At 42.6% G+C, this 22903-nt stretch overlaps 1 protein-coding gene across 1 annotated transcript in view; it reads left to right on the top strand.

Annotated features, from left to right (window-relative positions):
* Positions 1-384: 384 nt before the first annotated feature.
* LOC126154853 (G-protein coupled receptor GRL101-like) overlaps positions 385-22903 on the top strand; it is a 373478-nt gene continuing 350959 nt past the window's right edge. The window contains exons 1-2 of the mRNA XM_049916191.1: positions 385-412; positions 808-912. Coding sequence (XP_049772148.1) covers positions 385-412; positions 808-912 — 133 coding nt within the window. The remainder of the gene's footprint in view (positions 413-807; positions 913-22903) is intronic.

Genomic DNA, 22903 nt, shown 5'->3' with positions numbered 1-22903 from the left:
CGAGATGAAAGTAATGAGAACTTTTTGCCCGTCATTTAGGGACGTCACCGCTCGAAATTAATGCCATGTAATCCCCGTTTCCCCTTTACTGTCCGACTCCCATCCCACACACACACGGACATGTTTCGAAGATGTCTCAGTAGATACATCAAATGAATTCGCAATTGCGAATAAGGAGTGCCATAAGCTGTAGAAAATTTGTGGCCATGTCAGCCATGTGTCTACGACTTGTACTCGTACATGCATTATGTACAGGGTGGTCCATTGATAGTGACCGGGCCAAATATCTCACGAAATAAAAAGCGAAGAAAGTGATCCAACTAAAACATTCATATTTAAAAAAAACGCAGTTGATATCCGAGATATTTGGCCCGGTCACGAGCAATGGACCATCCTGTGTTTTCCCGAACAAGTCAGACGTTGTACTTGAAAGTCGATTGCACGGCAGCGGGAGACGCATGCATGTCCAAAGGAAACTTGCATCGTGGTCAGAATAACACAGGCATTGCAGTATCGTATAGTCTTAATAAATGGCTAACTACAAACCTTGCACCGTAATCAGAAACACAAACACTGCAATATCGTATAGTATTAGTAAATGGTTAATCAGAGGGCGATCGATGTAGTACTCAGAATGCATTGCCCATCCGCACATTTTCTGATGATTTTGTTTGTATTTCACACTTGACGCCTTTTCCGCCGCTGTGGCATTTATTCTGTTTAATTGTTGTTTTTGTTTAAACAGTTGTAACTTGTTTGATGTAATATACTGCACCGTAACAAGTGTTTCTTCTTCATTGCTTTCAGGTTGCCTCCCAAATGAATTCCGGTGCAGTAACTCTTGCATCGACCTGGTACGACGCTGTGATCGCGAACCCAACTGCCCTGATCAGGAGGACGAAACCGGCTGTGGTGAGTATCCAGACCTTCACGCACATTCTGCACCTGGCCGTCAAACGCTCATTGCCGATAACCTGCTGGAACAACAGTGTGATGTAGTTACCTGTTGCCTTACTTTTGGTATTTCGAAGGAGGCTTATTGCTCTCAATAGACTTGGTTTCTTCGTAACTGATTAAGTATCAACAAAGCACAGTCATATTTTATTAACTATTCTTCTCCAGTTTATAATGTAAACGAACAAACAAAATCATTTGTACTCACACTAAACCCATATAATAATGGTGTCGATAGTATCTCTTCATTAAATTAGCAAAGTAGGTTCATTTAACTGATATTTCTACTCCAACAAATATTTGCACTACCTTTGCTCATATTACGTCCACATATTATCGCCTGTTCAAATGGTTGAAATGGCTCTGAGCACTATGGGACTTAACTTCTGAGGTCATCAGTCCCCTAGAACTTAGAACTACTTAAACCTAACTAACCTAAGGACATCACACACATCCATGCCCGAGGCAGGATTCGAACCTGCGACCGTAGCGGTCGCGCGGTTCCAGACTGAAGCGCCTAGAAACGCTCGGCCACACCGGCCGGCATTATCGCCGGAATCGTGCCAAATCCCTGATGAACCGGATAAGCGTTGTGTCACGCTGCCACATTGCTGGAGAACATCCTGTCCTATATTATTCGATTAAATCGTATTTGAGGGCGTAAACATAGCAAAGCTTTACTATGGGCTACCACTCAAATTATCCCACCCTGTCACTCGTTTAACAATGAGAATTTACAGGTGTACTTCCAGTCGTCTTCCCCTCTTTAGGAACGAATGTAATACGGTTTTAGAGTCAAAGAGCTCCCATTTGGTTCGAAGATAAGAGAAGATACCAATTAAAAGTTTAACGGGTAACCTGGTAGAAAAGTGAACTTTTATTCGATGAGTTGTTGACTCTCGTTTACCTTATGCTGCGCTATACCTAAGTTCCAACACTTTCGCTACAAAACATTTACAAACTTGTCAAGTCATATTGTGACTGAATAGACAAGGGATCGTTTATCGAAAGTTAGATTCCTACTATACATTCCACTTACTTTAATTTGCCCACCTGTCAAAAGCCTGAGTACCCAACTATTGCAGCGCGGCCAGATGCGATAGGTGCAAGAAGAGCGTCGATGAAGTTCTGGAGGGCATTGACAGGTATGTGGAGCGTTGCCGAGTCCAGAGAGGTGGCCCGCTGCTCCAGGTTTCACGGTTGAGGATTTAAGGAGCGAACAGCCCAATCGAGGTACTGCGCAACTTCTCGATTAAGTTTAAATCCGAGGGTTTGGTGGTCAGAGGAGTTCGGTAAACGCTCCTGCGAGCCCTGTGACACGTTTCAAGCCCTTGCCGTCCAAAATAGACGCATACGTATGTTCATCCATTGAGCCTTTCAGACTGATGAGATCACCCAGAGACCGCCACGAAAACGTTCCTCAGACCATAAAGGCCCCATGAATATCAGGATACTGTCTGCGAAATTTATTTCTCATAGAATTAGTGGCACAGAAGTAATAAATTTAAGCATCATAAATGATGCGGCGGTTTTCCATGCATCGGATTGTTTATGACGTCATGAGAGGTAGGTGGTTCTTACACCGACAGAAACTGTTTCCAGACAGTAAGCGATACAAAGTTTGCTTGAAATTGGCCCAGGGGTATAGGAGGAGACGTGGAACATACACGGGTATACGTATAGATCCATTTTTTAATGTATGTGGATGTGACGTACATTTTGCACCCTCTTGAGTCTTTCATTCTATTGCAATATTCAGTCCCACTGTGTGTGATTTCGTCAACTGCTAGACATAATGAGAACGTGCATAATCTGTTTGGAATGAGGAAGGGTACTACGTACAGGAAGCCGTGTGTGTAAGCTTACCGTAACTTACCTATATCGTTCAGCAGCCGTTATTAGTGCAATGCGACTTGCGTCTTGTGTACATGGGACGGTGGCAAACAAAGTACTACTTACTGGTAGAAACCAATGAATCAGTCAACATGTATAACACAGCTCTACAAAATAAATTTTTTTTTTCGTTGCCAGGGAAGTTTGAACGAAAATCGGATATTGTTATGATACTCATTCCGAGTATATTTATACTTTTTCCAAATTGGCTCTGGTTTTTGAGATATAGGTTATTTGTGGAAATGAGAGTTTCATGTGGATAATATCGACTGCAGGGTCCATATATGGTGTAATGTATTTGCTATCTGTTTTTTAATTAGTGATATTGTACTATCTTTATTAAACAATTGTGCTCAGGGAGTGCATCTGTGTGGTTGAGGATTACATCATGCAAACATCACACTGTCAGCATGTGTTCAGTCCTGTTGTGCGGTGCGTGTGTTGAAGATATTGAGGGTTGTGTAGATTTGAATTCGGCGGTACTCGACATTCATTTGTTGACCGAGGTAATCCCCGCAACAGCCGATAGGTAGCGTTCAGTGTAAACAAGAAAAATGGCGATGGTCGAAAGTCACACACATGTGCAGTGCAGCTTCAAGGAGATAGAACCTTTTCATCGTGACGTAGCAAATAAGAGGTGAGTATTCATTTCACACAAAACAATTAATGATGTTTGTTGGATGTGATTGACATGCAAATACAAGAAAGTTCTGCATAATATGTAGTATTTGTGCAATTTTGTTTTAGGAAAACATGAGTTCTTCACGCCGTCTTTGCGTGAACCATCCAGATGAGTTCTGCTACATTTGTGGTGAATACGTTCTTCAAAAGAACAGGAAGAATATCACTCCTTTTGTGAAGGAAGCGTATCTGGCATATTTCGGAATTAAACTTGGAGATCAAGACAAGGCGTGGGCACCCCATAAAGTTTGTAAATGCTGTGTGGAGTGCTTACGGCAGTGCACAAAACGAAAAAGGAAAAGCTTAAACTTCGGAGTGCCTATGGTATGGCGAGAGCAGAAGAACCATACAGATGATTCCTATTTTTGCATTGTTAATGTGAAAGGTTTTAATAGGTTCAAAAAACGAAAGTGGGAATATCCCGATTTGGAGTCAGCAAGAGGACCGGTGGTGCACAGCAACGATGTTACTGTACCAACCTTCACAACATTACCCACGCTAACATCATCAGATGACGAGGTGCACGGCGAGGAATTTACAAGTAGTGGTTTGGAATACGAAGGACGTGAGACACAACCCCAGTAGTTCGACCAGAAGGAGCTCAGTGACTTGATACGAGAACTCAATCTTTCAAAGCAAGCATCAGAACTCTTAGCATCCAGGCTTAAGGAAAAGAACTGTCTTCATCCAAGTGTTAAAATAACAGTTTACCGGACGAGAGAAGGAAACCTTCTTCCATACTTCAACCAAGAAGAGGTTATAGTGTATTGCAGCAATATACCTGGACTTTTACTTGAATTGGGGCTGCCGGAATATAGACCAGAGGACTGGCGTCTCTTCATAGACAGTTCCACTAGAAGTTTAAAATGTGTTCTCCTACACAATGGCAATCGTTACGCATCTATTCCAATTGCCCACTCAACAAAACTTTGTGAAGCATATGCTAACATCAAGATGGTTCTACAGAAAATTAAGTATATGCAGCACCAGTGGTTGATTTGTGTTGATTTGAAAATGGTGAACTTCTTGCTTGGACAACAAAGTGGATACACAAAGCACCTATGTTTTATCTGCATGTGGGATAGTAGGGCAAAGCACGAACATTGGAAGCAGAAAACATGGCCTCCAAGGGAACATATGGCTGTTGGTGAAGCAAACATCATTAATGAACCTCTGGTTAGTAGGGACAAGATTGTTCTTCCACCATTACATATTAAGTTAGGACTAATGAAGCAATTCACCAAAGCTTTAGACAGAAATGGTAATTGCTTCACATACATCTGCAATACGTTCCCTGGACTCAGTAGTGAAAAACTTAAGGCAGGAATATTTGATGGTCCTCAAATTCGCAGGCTCATCGACGATACCAATTTTACAAGTGTCATGACTGTCACTGAAGCATCGGCCTGGAACAGTTTTGTCGCTGTTGTAAAATGTTTTTTGGGCAATCATAAAGCTCCCAATTACGAGGAACTGGTCAAAAACATGCTCACTAACTTTCAAAACTTAGGAGCTAACATGAGCATAAAATTGCACTTCCTTCACAGCCACTTGGATCGATTTCCTCTTAATCTAGGTGATTTCAGTGAGGAACAAGGAGAGCGGTTCCATCAAGATATGAAAGGAATAGAGGAAAGATATAAAGGAAGATGGGACAGGCATATGATGGCAGATTATTGCTGGAATCTGCAACGTGACTGTTCTGAAGAGACCTATAAAAGGAAAGCGTGCAGGAAGCGGTTCGTCATGCACGGAAAATGACATACTTATAGAGAAACTTTTCAATTATGTTTTATACGTGGACAAATGCCTATCAGGTTTTCATAGAAGCTATTTATAAAGATTATTTTCTTTTTTCATTGTAGTTTGTAGCGCTCGAGTTCAGTATTAGCAATTTTTTCAAATTTTTTGAATAAATCATGCATTATCTCAAAAACTAGAGCCAAACTGCATAAATGGTTGCTATATTCGTCCTCAGCACCACTAACCCATCCTAAAGCCACTCAAATATCCTTGGCAAGAAAATGAGTGTTGACCAGTATAATCAGCTGGTCTTCATGTAGAGGAAGAAGTCGTCTTTCCAATATTAGCCAGCGCGGTAAATTACACAGATCCAAGAACGTTGCAAACGTGATATTTACGGACTCGAACTGCTTGCTTTTGTCATGGCTTACGGCTGTAACTTGCTGTTTCAACTCCCCGTAAATGTCAACGCCCGTGCTCTTCAAACCATTGCAAAGAGAACTGCCCTTAGGATATCTCTAGCGTGACGTATGGAGCAGAGCGGCCCTTTTCTCACTGGGGCGCAAAAGGTGGTGCCCCACAGCGAACAGAGACTTGGTAAAACTAGCGGCGGTCGTTATCCTTCCTCCATCTTCTTTAGGTGCCTGACTTACGAAGGACGAATTCTTCCAATCGCCTTGAGACAATGATCGTTTGAGTATCGGACATAGATGATCAATAATATAGCTAGAGTTCTCTGAAAGGTCTTCATGGCAACATACTGCATGGAAGCATTATTACTTTAATACTTTCTTTTCCCGTCCAGTTAACGATTTATCTAGAAAAACAACAAAAATTAGATAAGTTATTGGAATATATTCATGTCCTTATTAAATCGTGTCCACAAAACAGAACAATGGTAATATTCCGACTCATTAGATCGTGTACCACTGATTCTAACTTATCATGTTTTATTGTAATGAGCTGCGTTCACCCAACGCTATGGCGAGGGATATTTCTTTGCGAAAGGTCGATATTTACGTCGTTTTCAAGGAACGATGTAAGTTTGTAACATATAGGTTATTGGCTCTGAGCACTTAACATCTGAGGTCATCAGCCTCCTAGAACTTAGAACTACTTAAACCTAACTAACCTAAGGACATCACTGCCCGTAGCAAGATTCGAACCTGCGACCGTAGCGGTCGCGCGGTTCCAGACTAAAGCGCCTAGAACCGAAACACATATGTTTTAGGAATATTAAACATTAGTTGAATCCGTAAATTACAAGCATGATCTGAAATTTGTTATGTCGTTGACATCGGTATTCGTTAAAGAAAAAAAAGCGTCCGCCACATAGATTATTAACTGCCCAGAATCGTTGGCAGAATATTTGAATTTGGGAAGACAGCGAGTATGCTGAACTCATTCAAATGTAGACCATATAGCTGACTGCCGGTAATTTGTCCGTTTTGAGAATGTCTTTTATTAGACGATTTCAAGTGGATAGCCAGATCTTCATAATGTTATCAAAAATTATCGTCATCTTTTACCGATGACATTTCCAGTCATCTGGACCTTCCGATATTAATTGCTGAAGATCATACCACTGATACTTTTTTAGCAGTTCCTTTTCAACTCTGAATCACTCGACTTTCTTTGAATCCTTTTGTGGCTCTTCTCCATTTACGCGTATTTATCGCCTTTAAATCTCTATTTTATTTATTCCGTCGGGGTATACCGTCCAATAGCTGCATATTATTGAAATTTATTTCACTTCTTAAGGCCAGTTTCGCCATATACTGCACGTTTAATATCTAGTCGACTGCTGTTGTCAATAGAAGCTGTATTCATTTACTTGTTTTACAGTTGAATTCTATCGTTTGATCTCGCGTTGCTGTTGAATTGTTTGATCACCATCACTTTACAGAATGAATCTTTACCCTTGTCGGCGGAGTGCCCGCCGTCATGAAACTTCCTTGCAGATTTCATTTGTCTATCGTTGGCAAGTTTATTACCAGCTGAGATATTCACCTTGACTCATGACCCATTCTCACAACTTCACTGCAGCCAATACCTGTCTCCAACCTTCCAAGCCTCACAGAAGTTCTCTGCATACCTTGCAAGATAATGGCGATGCCGTGCGAAAAACCATAATTTGACTGAAAAGACGGTGTAGTGCCACTACAGGTTGTAGTGCTATAATTGGCTGCACCACTCCCGTCGTCCCGTTCTGTGCTACAGTGACAATCGTCGCATGTGTGTGTGATGCACCAGACATCATATCGCTTTCCTTGTGGATACTAGTTTAGCTACACACGAGACCACTGCCTAACACAATGTGAACGACGTGCGTGGTTGATCTTGAACAGTGCGGCGGTCCTTCCAGGTGCTAGTCGCTTGGGATCGAGTGTGACGATGTAGGTCTTTTTGCATGCTAATCACTAGGGGCCATAAAGATCCTGCATGTTGTTGATCATGGCTCCCTTGAACCCATCGATTCCATATTGAAATGACAGTCCGAACCAATGTGAGCAACTGAAATCACAGGAAGCTACGACGCTATCCCATGCGGTTAGACTTTTTCCCTTCTTACAGACACAACAATAATTAAAAAATATTACTTCTGAATGAGATACATGCCACAAAATCTTTCCTTATATATACACACATCAAAATAAGTTTTGCATCACCTCGGTTTCCAGAACTCCTGAAGATAGACGTTGACTGTGGATGTTATATCACAGACACAGTCCCTTTGACTGTTCAGACATGTGACTAACCCCACCCAAAGATGTAAATAACCATGCGTGAGTAGCGCCTATTGAACTGAGGGGGTCCGACAGTCGATAAGTTCCAGTCATTCCACCAGGAAAGAGGTACACGCTCGTGTTGTCTGTAGTTCAACCATGCCTAGAGGGTCAATACCGCGTTTCGATCGCGTCCGCATTGTTACTTTGTGCAGGAAGGGCTCGTATCAAGGGAAGAGTCCAGGCGTCTCGGAGTGAACCAAAGCGATGTAATTCTGACATGGAGGAGACACAGAGACAGGAACTGTTGATGACATACCTCGCTCAGGCCGCCCAAGGGCAACTACTGCAGTGGATGATCGGTACCTACGGATTATGGCTCGGAGGAACCCTGACAGCAACGCCACCATATTGATAAATGCTTTTCTTGCAGCCACAGGACGTCGTGTTACGACTCAAACTGTGCACAATAGACTACATGATGCGCAACTTCATTTCCGACGTCCACGGAGAGGTCCATCTTTGCAACCACGACACCATGCAGCGCGCTACAGATGGGCCCAGCAGCTTGCCGAATGTGCCGCTCGGGATTGGTGTCACTTCTCTTCACCGATGAGTGTCGCATATGTCTTCAACAAGTCAATCATTGGAGACGTGTTTGGAGGCAACCTGGTCAGGCTGAACGCCTTAGACACACTGTCCAGCGAGTGCAGCAAGGTGGAGCTACCCTGCTGTCTTGCAGTGGCATTATGTGGGGCCGATGTACGCCGCTGGTGGACATGGAAGGCGCCGTAATGACTGAACTATACGTGAATGTCATCCTCCGACCGATAGTGCAACCATATCGGCATCATATTAGCGGGGCATTCATTCGTCTTCATGGACGATATTTCGCGCCACCATTCTGCACATCTTGTCAATGACTTCCTTCGGGATAGCAATATTGGTCGACTAGACTGACCAGCATGCTCTCCACACGTGAACCCCATTGAACATGCCTGGGATAGATTGAAAAGGGCTGGTTATGAACGACGTGATCCACCGCTCATTCTGAGGGATCTACGCCGAGTCGCCGTTGAGGAGTGGGACAATCTGGACCAAAACTGCCTCGATGAGATTGTGGATAGTATGCCATGACGAATACAGGCATGCATCAATGCAAGAGAACGTGCCACTGGGTATTAGAGGTACTGATGTGTACAGCAATCTGGACACTGTACGGTGGTACAACACGCAATGTGTGGTTTTCATGAGCAATCATATGGGCGGAAATGATGTTTATGTTGATCTCTAAACCAATTTGCTGTACAGGTTCCGGAACTCTCAGGATCGAGGTGATGCAAAACTTTTTTGATGTGTGTAGTATACACCTGAAAACTGATATGATGGTCCCTCTATTCACAAAATATTCCGGATTAGATATCTGTTGGGATCTCCGGGAGGGGACTGCCAAAGGTATGTTGAGCATAACAAGAAGTTTGAATAACCAACGATATGGTAAGATGAAGTGTGGGATGTAAAAAATCTATGGTAGGTAAGCTAACAAAACTGAAAAGTGAAATGCGATGGATCAATGTATGAGGGTGTATTCAACAACTAACACAAAACTATTTTTTTTTTTTGAAAGCAGGTCGGTTTTATTTAGGATTCCAGTACACCATACTATTACGCACTCCTCTGGCTAGAAAACGCTGTTTTCCAACATCAATCTCTGCTCAATGCGTCCGCCTTACGCTACCTTACTGGAAGGGCCTGTATGGCCGCATTGTACCACTGTACTGGTCGACGTCGGAATGAACCTCTTGCTGCATGAATATCATCGTTATCATTCACGAACTGCTTCTCGAGGAACATATGCTTCATTGGGTCAAACAGATGGTCCTTCGTTGATCTTTATTGCCTTCTGTTAGGCAGTGAGGAACACAGTGCGCTCACACCTTTTGTAAGAAGGCTGTTTAGATTTTTATGTTGGTAACGCCACGTAGCACTCTGTATGAAAATCATTGGCTGTGCTGTGTGCAGTCTGTGGCTGGTTTGCATTGTTGTTTGCTATTGTATTGTTGGGCAGCTGGATGTTAACAGCGTGTAGCGTTGTGCAGCTGGAGGTGAGCCGCCCTCAGTGGTGGAAGTGGGGAGAGAAATGGCGGAGTTTTGAGAGCGGATGATCTGGACGTGTGTTCATCAGAGACACAGTAAATTTGTAAGACTGGATGTCATGAACTGCTATATACAGGGTTATTACAAATGATTGAAGCGATTTCACAGCTCTACAATAACTTTATTATTTGAGATATTTTCACAATGCTTTGCACACAAATACAAAAACTCAAAAAGTTTTTTTAGGCATTCACAAATGTTCGGTATGTGCCACTTTAGTGATTCGGCAGACATCAAGCCGATAACCAAGTTCCTCCCACACTCGGCGCAGCATGTCCCCATCAATGAGTTCGAAAGCATCGTTGATGCGAGCTCGCAGTTCTGGCACGTTTCTTGGTAGAGGAGGTTTAAACACTGAATCTTTCACATAACCCCACAGAAAGAAATCGCATGGGGTTAAGTCGAGAGAGCGTGGAGGCCTTGACATGAATTGCTGATCATGATCTCCACCACGATCGATCCATCGCTTTTCCAATCTCCTGTTTAAGAAACGCCGAACATCATGATGGAAGTGCGGTGGAGCACCATCCTGTTGAAAGATGAAGTCGGCGCTGTCGGTCTCCAGTTGTGGCATGAGCCAATTTTCCAGCATGTCCAGATACACGTGTCCTGTAACTTTTTTTCGCAGAAGAAAAAGGGGCCGTAAACTTTAAACCGTGAGATTGCACAAAACACGTTAACTTTTGGTGAATTGCGAATTTGTTGCACGAATGCGTGAGGATTCTCTACCGCCCAGATTCGCACACTGTGTCTGTTCACTTCACCATTAAGAAAAAATGTTGCTTCATCACTGAAAACAAGTTTCGCACTGAACGCATCCTCTTCCATGAGCTGTTGCAACCGCGCCGAAAATTCAAAGCGTTTGACTTTGTCATCGGGTGTCAGGGCTTGTAGCAATTGTAAACGGTAAGGTTTCTGCTTTAGCCTTTTCCGTAAGATTTTCCAAACCGTCGGCTGTGGTACGTTTAGCTCCATGCTTGCTTTATTCGTCGACTACCGCGGGCTACGCGTGAAACTTGCCCGCACATGTTCAACCGTTTCTTCGGTCACTCCAGGCCGACCCGTTGATTTCCCCTTACAGAGGCATCCAGAAGCTTTAAACTGCGCATACCATCGCCGAATGGAGTTATCAGTTGGTGGATCTTTGTTGAACTTCGTCCTGAAGTGTCGTTGCACTGTTATGACTGACTGATGTGAGTGCATTTCAAGCACGACATACGCTTTCTCGGCTCCTGTCGCCATTTTGTCTCACTGCGCTCTCGAGCGCTCTGGCGGCAGAAACCTGAAGTGCGGCTTCAGCCGAACCAAACTTTATGAGTTTTTCTACGTATCTGTAGTGTGTCGTGACCATATGTCAATGAATGGAGCTACAGTGAATTTATGAAATCGCTTCAATCATTTGTAATAGCCCTGTGTATTATGACTTTTGAACACTTTTAAGGTAAATACATTGTTTGTTCTCTATCAAAATCTTTCATTTGCTAACTATGCCTATCAGTAGTTAGTGCCTTCAGTAGTTTGAAACTTTTATTTAGCTGGCAGTAGTGGCGCTCGCTGTATTGCAGTAGTTCGAGTAACGAAGATTTTTGTGAGGTAAGTGATTTGTGAAAGGTATAGGTTAATGTTAGTCAGGGCCATTCTTTTGTAGGGATTATTGAAAGTCAGATTGCGTTGCGCTAAAAATATTGTGTGTCTGTTTAGTGTTGATCAGAATAGGTAAAGAGCGAAATGTCTGAGTACGTTCAGATCTGCTCAGCTGTTTGAAAATCAAATAATGCAAGAGGTTTATCTGCATAGTAATTCATTAAATTTTTCCAAGGGGACGTTTCAGTTTGAGTAGTCCAACTGTTACAAGAGTGTGTCTGCACTACCAACAGGGGCGTCCACTTCTTCAGTGAGGCTTTTGATTGTGATCCAGCGATCACCCTCGAATGAGTGTCCCCACGTTCGAACATTGCAGGAATCACAGCTGTTTGCAGCCTGCCGGTACGCGGGAGATAGGACAGGTTTGCGTGACCTTGTAGAGATGACGACAGACGCCTCTGTCAACGACTCACCATGCTTTTGTTCAGTATTAGCTCTCCGCAGACATTCTGCAAGCGCCTACAAATATGTCTGTGACGCTCTGCTTTTTCGCGAAAAGGAAGTCAATAACAACTCTCTGCTTGGAACGCCTCTCCGTTATAGACGCCATTTTGAAAGCTAAATATAGCGCCGATATCTATGGTACATGAAACTATAGGGCTAGCAGCGAAAATATTCCACGATGTCCCAAAAGGAATTCCGCATCTTTTCAATGGAAACTGGCCGAGAAAGAAACTGTTGCATTACTTTTTAACGCCACTTGCAGATATAGTGAGTGCTGGTGAAGTGAAATGGAAAGAAAATAACGTTTTCTATTGAGACGAACACAAAGCAATTTCAACGGCAGGAGAAAACTGCATAAAGGGAGCAGTATTAGTTATGAATGGGGAGAAAGGGCAGAGAGGGACCAGCTGCGCCCATTTCAGTGGCAGGGGTGCTCTCATCAACAACACCTACAGGAATAAATCATTTATACATGTGTACGTCTTTCCACACCGATCCTCACAAGCGTCTTCTAACCAAACTGCGTGCCTTCGGAGTATCGCCTCAGTTGTGCGACTCGATTCGTGATTTCCTGTCAGAAAGGTCACAGTTCGTAGTAATAGACGGAAAGTCATGGAGTAAAACAGAAGTAATATTCGGCGTCCCCCAAGGAGTGTTATAGGCCCTCTATTGTTCCTGATCTATAATAACGATATAGGAGACAACCTGAGTAAGCCATTTTGGATTGTTTGCAGATGATGCTGTCATTTACTGTCTTGTTAAGTCATCAGATGATCAAAACGACTTGCAAACTGATTTAGATAAGATATCTGTATCGTGCGAAAAGTGGTAATTGACCCTGAATAAGTAAAAGTGCGAAGTTATTCACATGAGTACTAAAATAAGTCAGCTAAATTTCGATTACGCGATAAGTCACACAAACCTGAAGGCTGTAAACTCAACTAAATACTTTGGGATTACAGTTACGAATAACCTAAATTGGAACGATCGCGTAGATAATATTGTGGGTAGAGGAAACCAAAGACTGCAATTCATTGGCAGAACACTGAGAAGGTGCAACAGGTGTACTAAAGAGACTGCTTACACCACGCTTGTCCACCCTATTCTGGAGTACTGCTGTGCAATGTGGGGTTCGCATCAGGTGGGACTGACGGATGACATCGAAAAAGTACAAAGAAGGGCGACTCGTTTTGTATTATCGCGGAATAGGGGAGATGGTGTCACAGACATGATACGTGAATTCGAGTGGCAATCATTAAAACAAAGGCGCTTTTCGTTGCGATGGGATCTTCTCATGACATATCAATCACCTGTTTTCTCTTCCGATTGCGAAAACATTCTGTTGGCACCCACCTACATTGGGAGAAATGATCATCACGATAAAATAAGAGAAATTAGGGCTCGCGCAAAAAAATTTAAGTGCTCGTTTTTCCCGCGTGCCGTTCGAGAGTGTAACAGTAGAGACAGCTTGAAGGTGGTTCATTGATCCTCTGCCAGGCACTTTATTGTGAATAGCAGAGTAATCACGTAGATGTAGACGTCACATGCAGAAGATGAAGAGATAGAAAAACTGATATTGAACATAATGTCTCCCGTAAATGGAGATCGAAACAACCATGACTAATTGAAGCGCTATGGTAGTGGAAAGTCCTATGGATGAACTTAAAGCACAATATCGGCTTGATAGTAGGAGTGAGAGGGGGCAAATAGTAGCGTAGCTCTGCATTACATTCAGCTGCTAATAGCGAGTACACAGTTCAAAAATCACAAAACGGGGAGGTATAGTTTAAAAAAAGGCTAGAAGTAGTGCGGACAAAATTTCTGTCATTAAAGGTTTGTTATAGTTGTTGAGCACCCAGAACCTCCGACTGCGTCTTGTCTCCTTTTTTTGTATTTAGTTAGAAGGAACCAAATTTTTCAACATTGCAGTACTGTACTGTACAGTACTGTGGTAGTATCTGACCATCACGTTCAGCTTGAGCAAGGGCTATCGACCCCATCGAATCCAGCTAGTTAGTGGTCCCCTTTTAAATAAGGCGAATCACTCGTCCAGAGCACTTACTTAACACACCTTCACTGAACTACCTCTGCTTGTTTCTGATACATAAAACTAATCTCAGTTTGTTAGATACATTCTCCCTAATAGAAATATTCAGAACAAAGCACCTGTAAGTACAACCTACATAACAAGACATGCTATATGAACATAGTGAGCGAGGTGGCGCAGCGGTTATCACATCGGACTCGTTTACGGGAGGACGACGGTTCAAACCAGCATCCGGCCAACCAAATTTAAGTTTGGCGTGATTTCCCTAAATTACAATAGGCAAAGGCCGGGATGGTTCCTTAGAAAGGGCACAGCCGATTTACTTCCCCATCCTTCACACCATCCAAGCTTGTGCTCCCTCGATGTCAACGGGACGTTAAACCCAATATTCCTTCCTTCCTTCTTCCTATATGAATATATACTGAAAAGCACACAAATGAGAAAACGCCAATGACTGCAAGACATAAGCATTCTGATTCAGCATTTAATGAGAGGCAGCTTGATTCTAATTGATAGAAAGGTGCTGCCGATGATCACTTAACTGGCTTGTATAGCCATGCGTGCTACAGCGCCGCTTCCGAGACGGAGAGGCGCGCAGGCCCCGAATCGAATACGTCCAGCGGATTAACGGCAAGGGCGGGTGTGCAGGCCACTCTGGAAGTGTTTTTAGGTAGTTTCCCACATCCCGCTAGATGAATACCGGAGTGTTATCCAATACTCGTCTCAGTTTTACGACATACAAATTTTGCGAGACAAAGGCACAAGAAAAAGCACCAGTACTGCAAATTGTCACTTAACTTGTGACTCTGAAAAATATAGATGATGAAAAAAAATTGCCATGCTGCTAGTAACGCAAAATACATGGAGCGGAAATTACGGCTGAACAGGGTCATATGCATAACAGTGCGGGCTATATGCTTATATCGATTACATTTCTAAAACAAAATTGGCATATAAGGTACAATAGCTAAGTAACAGCAAAATTATTAATCCACAAAGAAATTACGAAATACCACAAGCAACGGAAATATTAAGAAGTAACAACGTATCTAATTCATGAAACATTAGCGTAAAGAGTGAGGAAATTATAGTACCCACTGTTCATACACGTGAGCTTCAGTTCCACAAAGTACAACCCACTAGTTGCAAACTTTTACAACACTCGATGATAATGAAAATCTCATTCTCATACTCGATGATAATGTTCGACAGAAAGATATCCAGTCAATTAACTAAAAATGGTTCAAATGGCTCTGAGCACTATGGGACTTAACAGCTGTGGTCATCAGTCCCCTAGAACTTAGAACTACTTAAACCTAACTAACCTAAGGACATCACACATATCCATGCCCGAGGCAGGATTCGAACCTGCGACCGTAGCAGTCGCGCGGTTCCGGACTGCGCGCCTAGAACCGCGAGACCACCGCGGCCGGCAGTCAATTAACTGATTTGATTCCAGTTGAGAGAGGCTACGTAAGCATTGTACAAAGAGAGATCATGAATGAATGTATAATCCTCACCCACATGGATACGAAGCACAACTCCATTCCCATATCACTGAGATACCGGTCAAGCAAACTTTCTATAAAATGAATGAATTTATCACCCAGTACTGCAACACCGGAAGTTCAGTGACTTCTTCCAAGTTAATGCAGAAAAGTACAAAGGTAATGTGTTCCCTACACGCAAGAGAATCGAGCGACCTCGCCATTTAAGCAGCATACATCTTTTATATCTGCGTCCACCCCGTTTAGGAATTCTACACAACTGCTTAAAATGAAATCCAGTTCTTTCAAAATTTCATCGGGCAAGTAGTGATTAGCCGCCACTCCACAGCACTCCATGTGACATTACTGTCAGCATGCCGTGTGTCATCTGAAGATATCTACACATGTCTGACTCTTGCAAGCAGCTTTGGAAATTTCGTTTCACTTAACAACTGCGGCGGTAGTAGGAAACAAAGCGAAATAGCAGTCACGTTTCAGGATTAAACGTTAGCCTTTGATACTTCATTTCCTCATCCTCATACACGAACGACAGGTGCGATGTGGTCTGATCCCCAAGAAAAATTTCCGTGTCCATCTCCGACTCTAGTTCCACTTCCTGACAAATCTGATAACATTTCTGTATAATTGTCAAACGGAACCAAAGAATGGGATCCTTAGAGGATGTGCACAATGTTACAAGACAATGAAAACACAAAGTGCTCTCCTAGACTCTTTACTGTAGGATCTACTGCATACCACGAAAAGGAAATCAGGTACACACCGACCCACAGAAGAAACATAAATAACCCCACTGAAAGACGCCGTACAATACTGTTACAGAAAACCCCAAGAGAAAAAGGAAGATAAGTCCCAAAAACAAAAGCACATTATTGTATCATTGAAATCTGTACTGTACTTCCTGAACTGAAAAGGTGATCACCCCACAGGAATGAAATGAAATACATCTTCACGTTCAAGCAAAAGAGAAAAAATTAAATTACCTAAGATACGCAAGTTGGAAGAAAGCAATGATAATTACTCCATGAAAGGCAATTTCTAGGGATAATTATGCTGTACTAAAGCTCTCCAGACTCCTTACTGATAACCAATGAACAGGAATAAATTGATGACTATGGATCATGACTGAACAAGGTTAAACAGAAGAATGTAGATAGATTTCTCGTAACTATCGAAAGTTCAGAGAAAAATTTTTATTTCTCCCTTACTTGTTCTCTTGACACCAAGTAAGTTTCACGCGGATGTTCGTCACAGTACATATGCAAAACAATAGTGCTCTCTAAAGAACCGCAATCACACATTACTCATTAATCGTCCTAACTAGTAGAATAATTCACTGGTTGGCTTGCAACTGTGAGACGTTACATAAGCATTATACACGGAGATACGATGAATGAGTGATCGGATATCCTCGCCCACATGGGGACGAAGACGAACTCCATTCGCATATTACATAATCAAGCAACGCATCAATAAAATGAAAAAAAATTACCCTGGATTAATGACATATCGAAAGTAGAACAGCTCGTGGTAAGTTAATATCTTTGATTTGGACGGGGTTTCAGAGCAACCTCATGCCCTGATATTGCGAAACTGCCGCAAAAAGGCGAAATATTCAGCAATGATTAAGTGGCATCAGGAGAGAGAAGATATTGGAAACAACAGAATGAAATGAACACAGAGGATAAGCACATGACATACGGCCTGTAACTGAAAAAGTATCATAATTGTCACCCCACTGGAAAAAAGGATCCCGCATTTGTCCCCAGTTCGCATCTGCGGGAAAGGACTGTCAATGGGGAGACAATAATGAGAGAAATATTAAATAACCAACGTGAATAACACGGCGCGCCGGCAGTTGCGGTACACGTACTCCGTCCGGCGGTGTATGTGTCTGGCGACAGGAAAGGCATCAGGCCACCCGTTAAAGTATCCCTGACGAATATGTTAAGCCTGTGCCGATTCGGGACGAAGGCACAAAAAATGAAGAAGAACATCTTTTATTCTGCACAACAGGGAAGGCACAAACAGTTCGTTAATGAATTATGTTTATGTTCTTATAGAACTTAACTTATTTATTTTTCAGGTATGCCTACTGCAATTTTATTGAACTTGAACTTGTGATCACATACAATCTCGCACTGGACACAAATAAGCGCATTGTCGAAAACCTCTGAACCGACCGACAGCAACAACGAAGTAATATGAACTGGTAGTGGTTCTATGTCTTGCGTCTGAATTTCTTCTGTTATAGTGTTTTATATTATACCAAATTTTGTAAGGCGTACCTCATGTTCCATAAATTACCATGATTTGCCCTGTTACGGTTTCTGATGTTTCTCGTGTTTCACAGCCCTACAATCACTTCCCATAACTGCACACGACAACAGCACGCGAACACCCGGCTAGCTTCGCTGTTTTCGAGACGTTCGCTCCCAAGCGCTGAGTTGAGACGATCTGCCTTTTGTCAAAGTCTCTTACGTCACTGGTTTTTTCCCACTTTTCATCAGGTATCGACGATAGAATTATTTCCTATTCGCATTTGTTCCACCTACGTACTTTCTCCTTTTTGCATCAGATGTCCGAAACGCCACCAGCTGGCATTCGATCTCACTGTGGACAACGGTCACAATGATTTGCATATTCAGCTTAAAAAAAGATATATTTACATTCCACAGATCGTGGGTGATTTGACAAGTTTGATAAAAAAGGAAGAAAAAATGTGTATTTCGTAAACAACTCTCCTTACTGGTCGACATAGTCTCCTTTGAGGAATATACAATTGGTCCCACGATTCAAATGGTTCAAATGGCTCTGAGCACTACGCGACTTAACTTCTGAGGTCATCAGTCGCCTAGAACTTAGAACTAATTAAACCTAACTAACCTAAGGACATCACACACATCCATGCCCGAGGCAGGATTCGAACCTGCGACCGTAGCGGCCGCTCGGTTCCAGACTGTAGCGCCTAGAACCGCACGGCCACTCCGGCCGGCGGTCCCACGATCCTCGAGCTTTTCCATCACATCGGAAAATAGGTTCTGTCAAACTGCAAAATAATCGCTGACTGCAACTATCACTTCCTCACTTCATGAAATTTTATTTCTAGCAAAGCCAAATAGTTAAGCGACAGGAGCAAGTCAGTTAGAGCTACGTCAGGTGAATAGAAGGGATGAGGAATCAATTAAAAGCCCAGTTAGTGCGCTTTCGCCATTGGTATCGAATCCAAAAAAACAATGATCATCACCTTACCAGATGACAAAAGGTATTTGCCTTCTTCGATGCTGTTTCACCAGCGTTTGTCCATTGTTCTGACTACCGTTTTCACTCTAGTGTGTAATCATGGACCCAGATTTCATCAACAGTCAAAATCGACTCAAAAGGTGTAGCGGATTGCGATTAAACATCACGAGACATTGTATTGAAATGTTATGCCACATGAGCAGCCTAGCACACGGCTTCTTCGTAAGCAGTTCTCCGAGCAGAATATTAGGCATTCGCTCAGTTGAGATGCCTACAGTCTCAGCAATCTCACAAATTTTTATTCGGCAGTTTTGCAATACCTTACCATTGATCTTGCCAATGATTTCCTTTATGGTGACCTGTACTGGGCGTCTGGAGCGCGCTTCATCTGCGGTGTTTGTACGACCACGACCACGAACATAATCCAATTCCGTTTTAATTTTCGCGGCAGTCCAATCCTTCAAATTAAAATGCTTGGTAACAGCACGAAACACAGTTTACTCCGTTTTCAGTCGCGGTCGACACACTTAACAATTCAGACGGCTGTCAACAGTGAGCAGTACGCTGCACATTGTTGAAGTTACTTATGCAATCCTTGGAATAATCAGGCTACCAACCATGAAGGCGGCACAACAGTGTTTCATTCTTTCATGGAAATTAGCAGACTTATCAAACGACCCTCGTACTTTTACTTTATTTTCCTCAGGTAATTTCGAAGATTAGGCAATAGTTATATCAAAATAAATCTTCCTTGGAAGAAAACCAGTGTACGGAAATTATTATTAATATATTTATCTATGTCATTGTGTTTAACATTTGAATGTGCAAATTTTATGTTGGATTTTGTTTGCTTTAAAAATGTGACACATGCCACTGGCTAGCTACTAACACGTTCCAGAAGAGTGCTAGTCGTAAATTTTTGAATGTTATTTCTCAACAAAAAATACATAAAATCTTGTGATACAGACAATATATTATTCAGAGTAAAAATTTCTCGGTGTACATGCCGCGTCAAATCAGGATAAATCTCCGAGCTTTCGACCACTACCTCCATGGTCGTCGTCAGCCATCTGCATAGCCATAGCTTCCATCATCCGTCTCAGAAGAGAGCTATGCTGAATACTTTAGTACACAGAGCCAGGACTATTTCCGACAAGGACCACCTCGGTCCCGAGATCAACCATTTGACGACTGTTTTCAAGAGGAATGGTTATTCTGCCGGTGAAATTAAATCAGTATTGTCCAAGAAAGTAAGACACGATGCCGGCCACATACAAGAAGAGGACCAACACATAGCGCGGCTTCCTTTTTGCGGTGCTACAACGAGCAAGATAGCCAGAGTCCTGAAGAGGCAAGGAATAAAACCAGTTTTCCGACCACCTAGGAAAATTAAGGAAATGTTGAGACCAGTCAAAGATAGTCTCGGCTTAAGAGTGCCGGGAATTTATACTATTCCTTACGAGTGCGGCAAGAATTACGTGGGCCAGTCTGTAAGAACCGTTGCCGACCGCTGCATCGAGCACCAACGCCACCTGAAATACAGGTATTTGGAAAAATCAGCGGTGGCTGAACATAGCCTGCTTAACAAGCATAAGATTTTATTTGAAGAAACCAGAGTAATAGCCCACACATCGAATTACTGGGACTCTGTGATCCGGGAAGCAGTCGAAATTAGACTTAGCGATAATAACTTTAATAGAGACAACGGCTATGCACTCAGCAACACTTGGAAGAGTGCACTGGATAAAGAAAAATCGCAGAGAAAAACTTCTCGCACTTTACCTCCTGATTTAAGGGATGGCGCTGCAAGCAACGCGGGATAGCAACTACATCTATGGAAGTAGAGGGCACCACTTCGCTACGCGCCATATCGCTGACGTATTCCAGTCAATAAGAAGCCGTCATTTGCATATAAAAGTGGGAACCTCGCTAGTTCACGACAGTCAGTTTTAGCCCTGACGACGACCATGGAGGTAGTGGTCGAAAGCTCGGAGATTTATCCTGATTTGACGCGGCATGTACACCGAGAAATTTTTACTCAGGAAATACGTCGCGAAAGACTTCGTAGCCAAATATATTATTCAATTTATCTTGGTTGCCATCTTTCTCTCTCAGCTGCTATAATACAATTACATGTAGAAATTATTAATTGAAATAACAAAAATATTACACAAAATATTTTGATACTCATAGACAATATATTCTTCACTTTATCTTGGTGCTATTTTTCTCGATCAGCTGCTGTTATTCTCTTATATTTGGAAGTCTGCGTAACTACATTCAGTGCAAAGAAATGAAATGGGACGGAGTACATCAAGAGATGGAAATACTTTCATTATTTCCACGAGAACCAGTGCAAAAAGGTTCCGCACGACAGAAGTGCTGTACCCAGTACTCAGCAGCTGTTCCTTTGTACAGAACATTAGTGGGTATTCAAAAGTAAAATGTTGGAAATGAAGGTACCACATCCCGTAACACACCATTGCGTTCCATGAAGTGCTTCCTACAATTAGCGCTCATTCCCACTGTATGCAGGACGACCGCTACTCCTGCGTTGCGTTTCCTCCATCGAGCGGCATCTCCGCCATAGCTGCAGTCTCGTATGTGCTGTGCCGATTGCGTGGGCCGTGTAAAGACTGTCGTGCGGTGGTCTGCATGGGAAGCAGGGCAGGCCGTTAATCTCCCAGCCGTCCCCGCCAGCCGGAAACAGCACGGAAAACTTTCCAACAGCCTGCAGCTGAAAAGGCAAAGAAATCGAGTCCATTTAATTCAGTGTTGTTGGAAATTGAGCTTGAGGCCAGACAGAGACTAAATAGTGCTATATATTCAAGAGTGCTGGGAATGCTGCATCTGGCAGATTCTGTTCTACCGGCCCTGCGGCTCTGGAGAAAAATACGTGGACCGTAACCACAATTTATAAACCAGTTTTCATGAATTAGCTGGATTCTACAGTGGAGGATCGACAGCGAGCAAATGACACGCAATTTATAGACAACTTCAAACATAAATTCTAAGATCTACTAAACCAAGCCGGCCAGGGTGGCCGAGAGGTTCTAGGCGCTACAGTCTGGAACTGCGCGACCGCTACGGTCGTAGGTTCGAATCCTGCCTCGGGCATGGATGTTTGTAATGTCCTTAGGTTAGTTAGGTTTTAGTAGTTCTAAGTTCTAGGGCACTGATGATCTTAGAAGTTAAGTCCCATAGTGCTTAGAGCCATTTGGACCATTTACTAAACCAAATTTACACATAATGAAATTTGGTTCTGATGTTGCAGTCCTCACACACCCACGGGCAGATTCAAAGGGTATCTGACAATGTGACATTTCCATTAAGATATCAGGTCAATTACGTGACAAAAACTATAGCTCGTCACATACGGAATTTTTCATTAGTAAATAATACACTACAATTTGTTTCCGCCATACGTGCCACATTTAAATTTACTAGCTTTTCTGTAGTATTCTTATTCGTTTCCAGCTGAGGCACTTGGTATAAGTGTAATTAGCCTATAGCAGGGTTCAATCAGAAAAAATTATAGTTTCTTAATTAGTTACTTTAATGTAAGGCAAATAGTATACCTAAAGATTGCTATTCTCTTATCCTTCCACAAGCTGCCGTGGTAACGGTTATTTTTAAATGCAGGTTCGGATTCACTTTAATTACCTACCAATCATCAGTACCAATTCTCTGGCTTTGATTCAAATTGTATTATATATACGTATTTCTGTCATCGTTAGCATTGCTCAAGCTTACTCAGGTAAGACTGTCTTATTGGTATATGGCTTTGCAAATTGTTATTTTACCTAGGAAGGGAAAGTTACACCCTTCAACGCCTCCAATTAACAAATTATTTCACTGAGTGAATC

Source organism: Schistocerca cancellata, chromosome 2 (genome assembly GCF_023864275.1).
Source record: "Schistocerca cancellata isolate TAMUIC-IGC-003103 chromosome 2, iqSchCanc2.1, whole genome shotgun sequence".
Classification (NCBI taxonomy): Eukaryota; Metazoa; Arthropoda; class Insecta; order Orthoptera; family Acrididae; genus Schistocerca; species Schistocerca cancellata.
The sequence above is the reverse complement of the archived record's forward strand: the minus strand, read 5'-3'. Positions and strand labels throughout refer to the sequence as shown.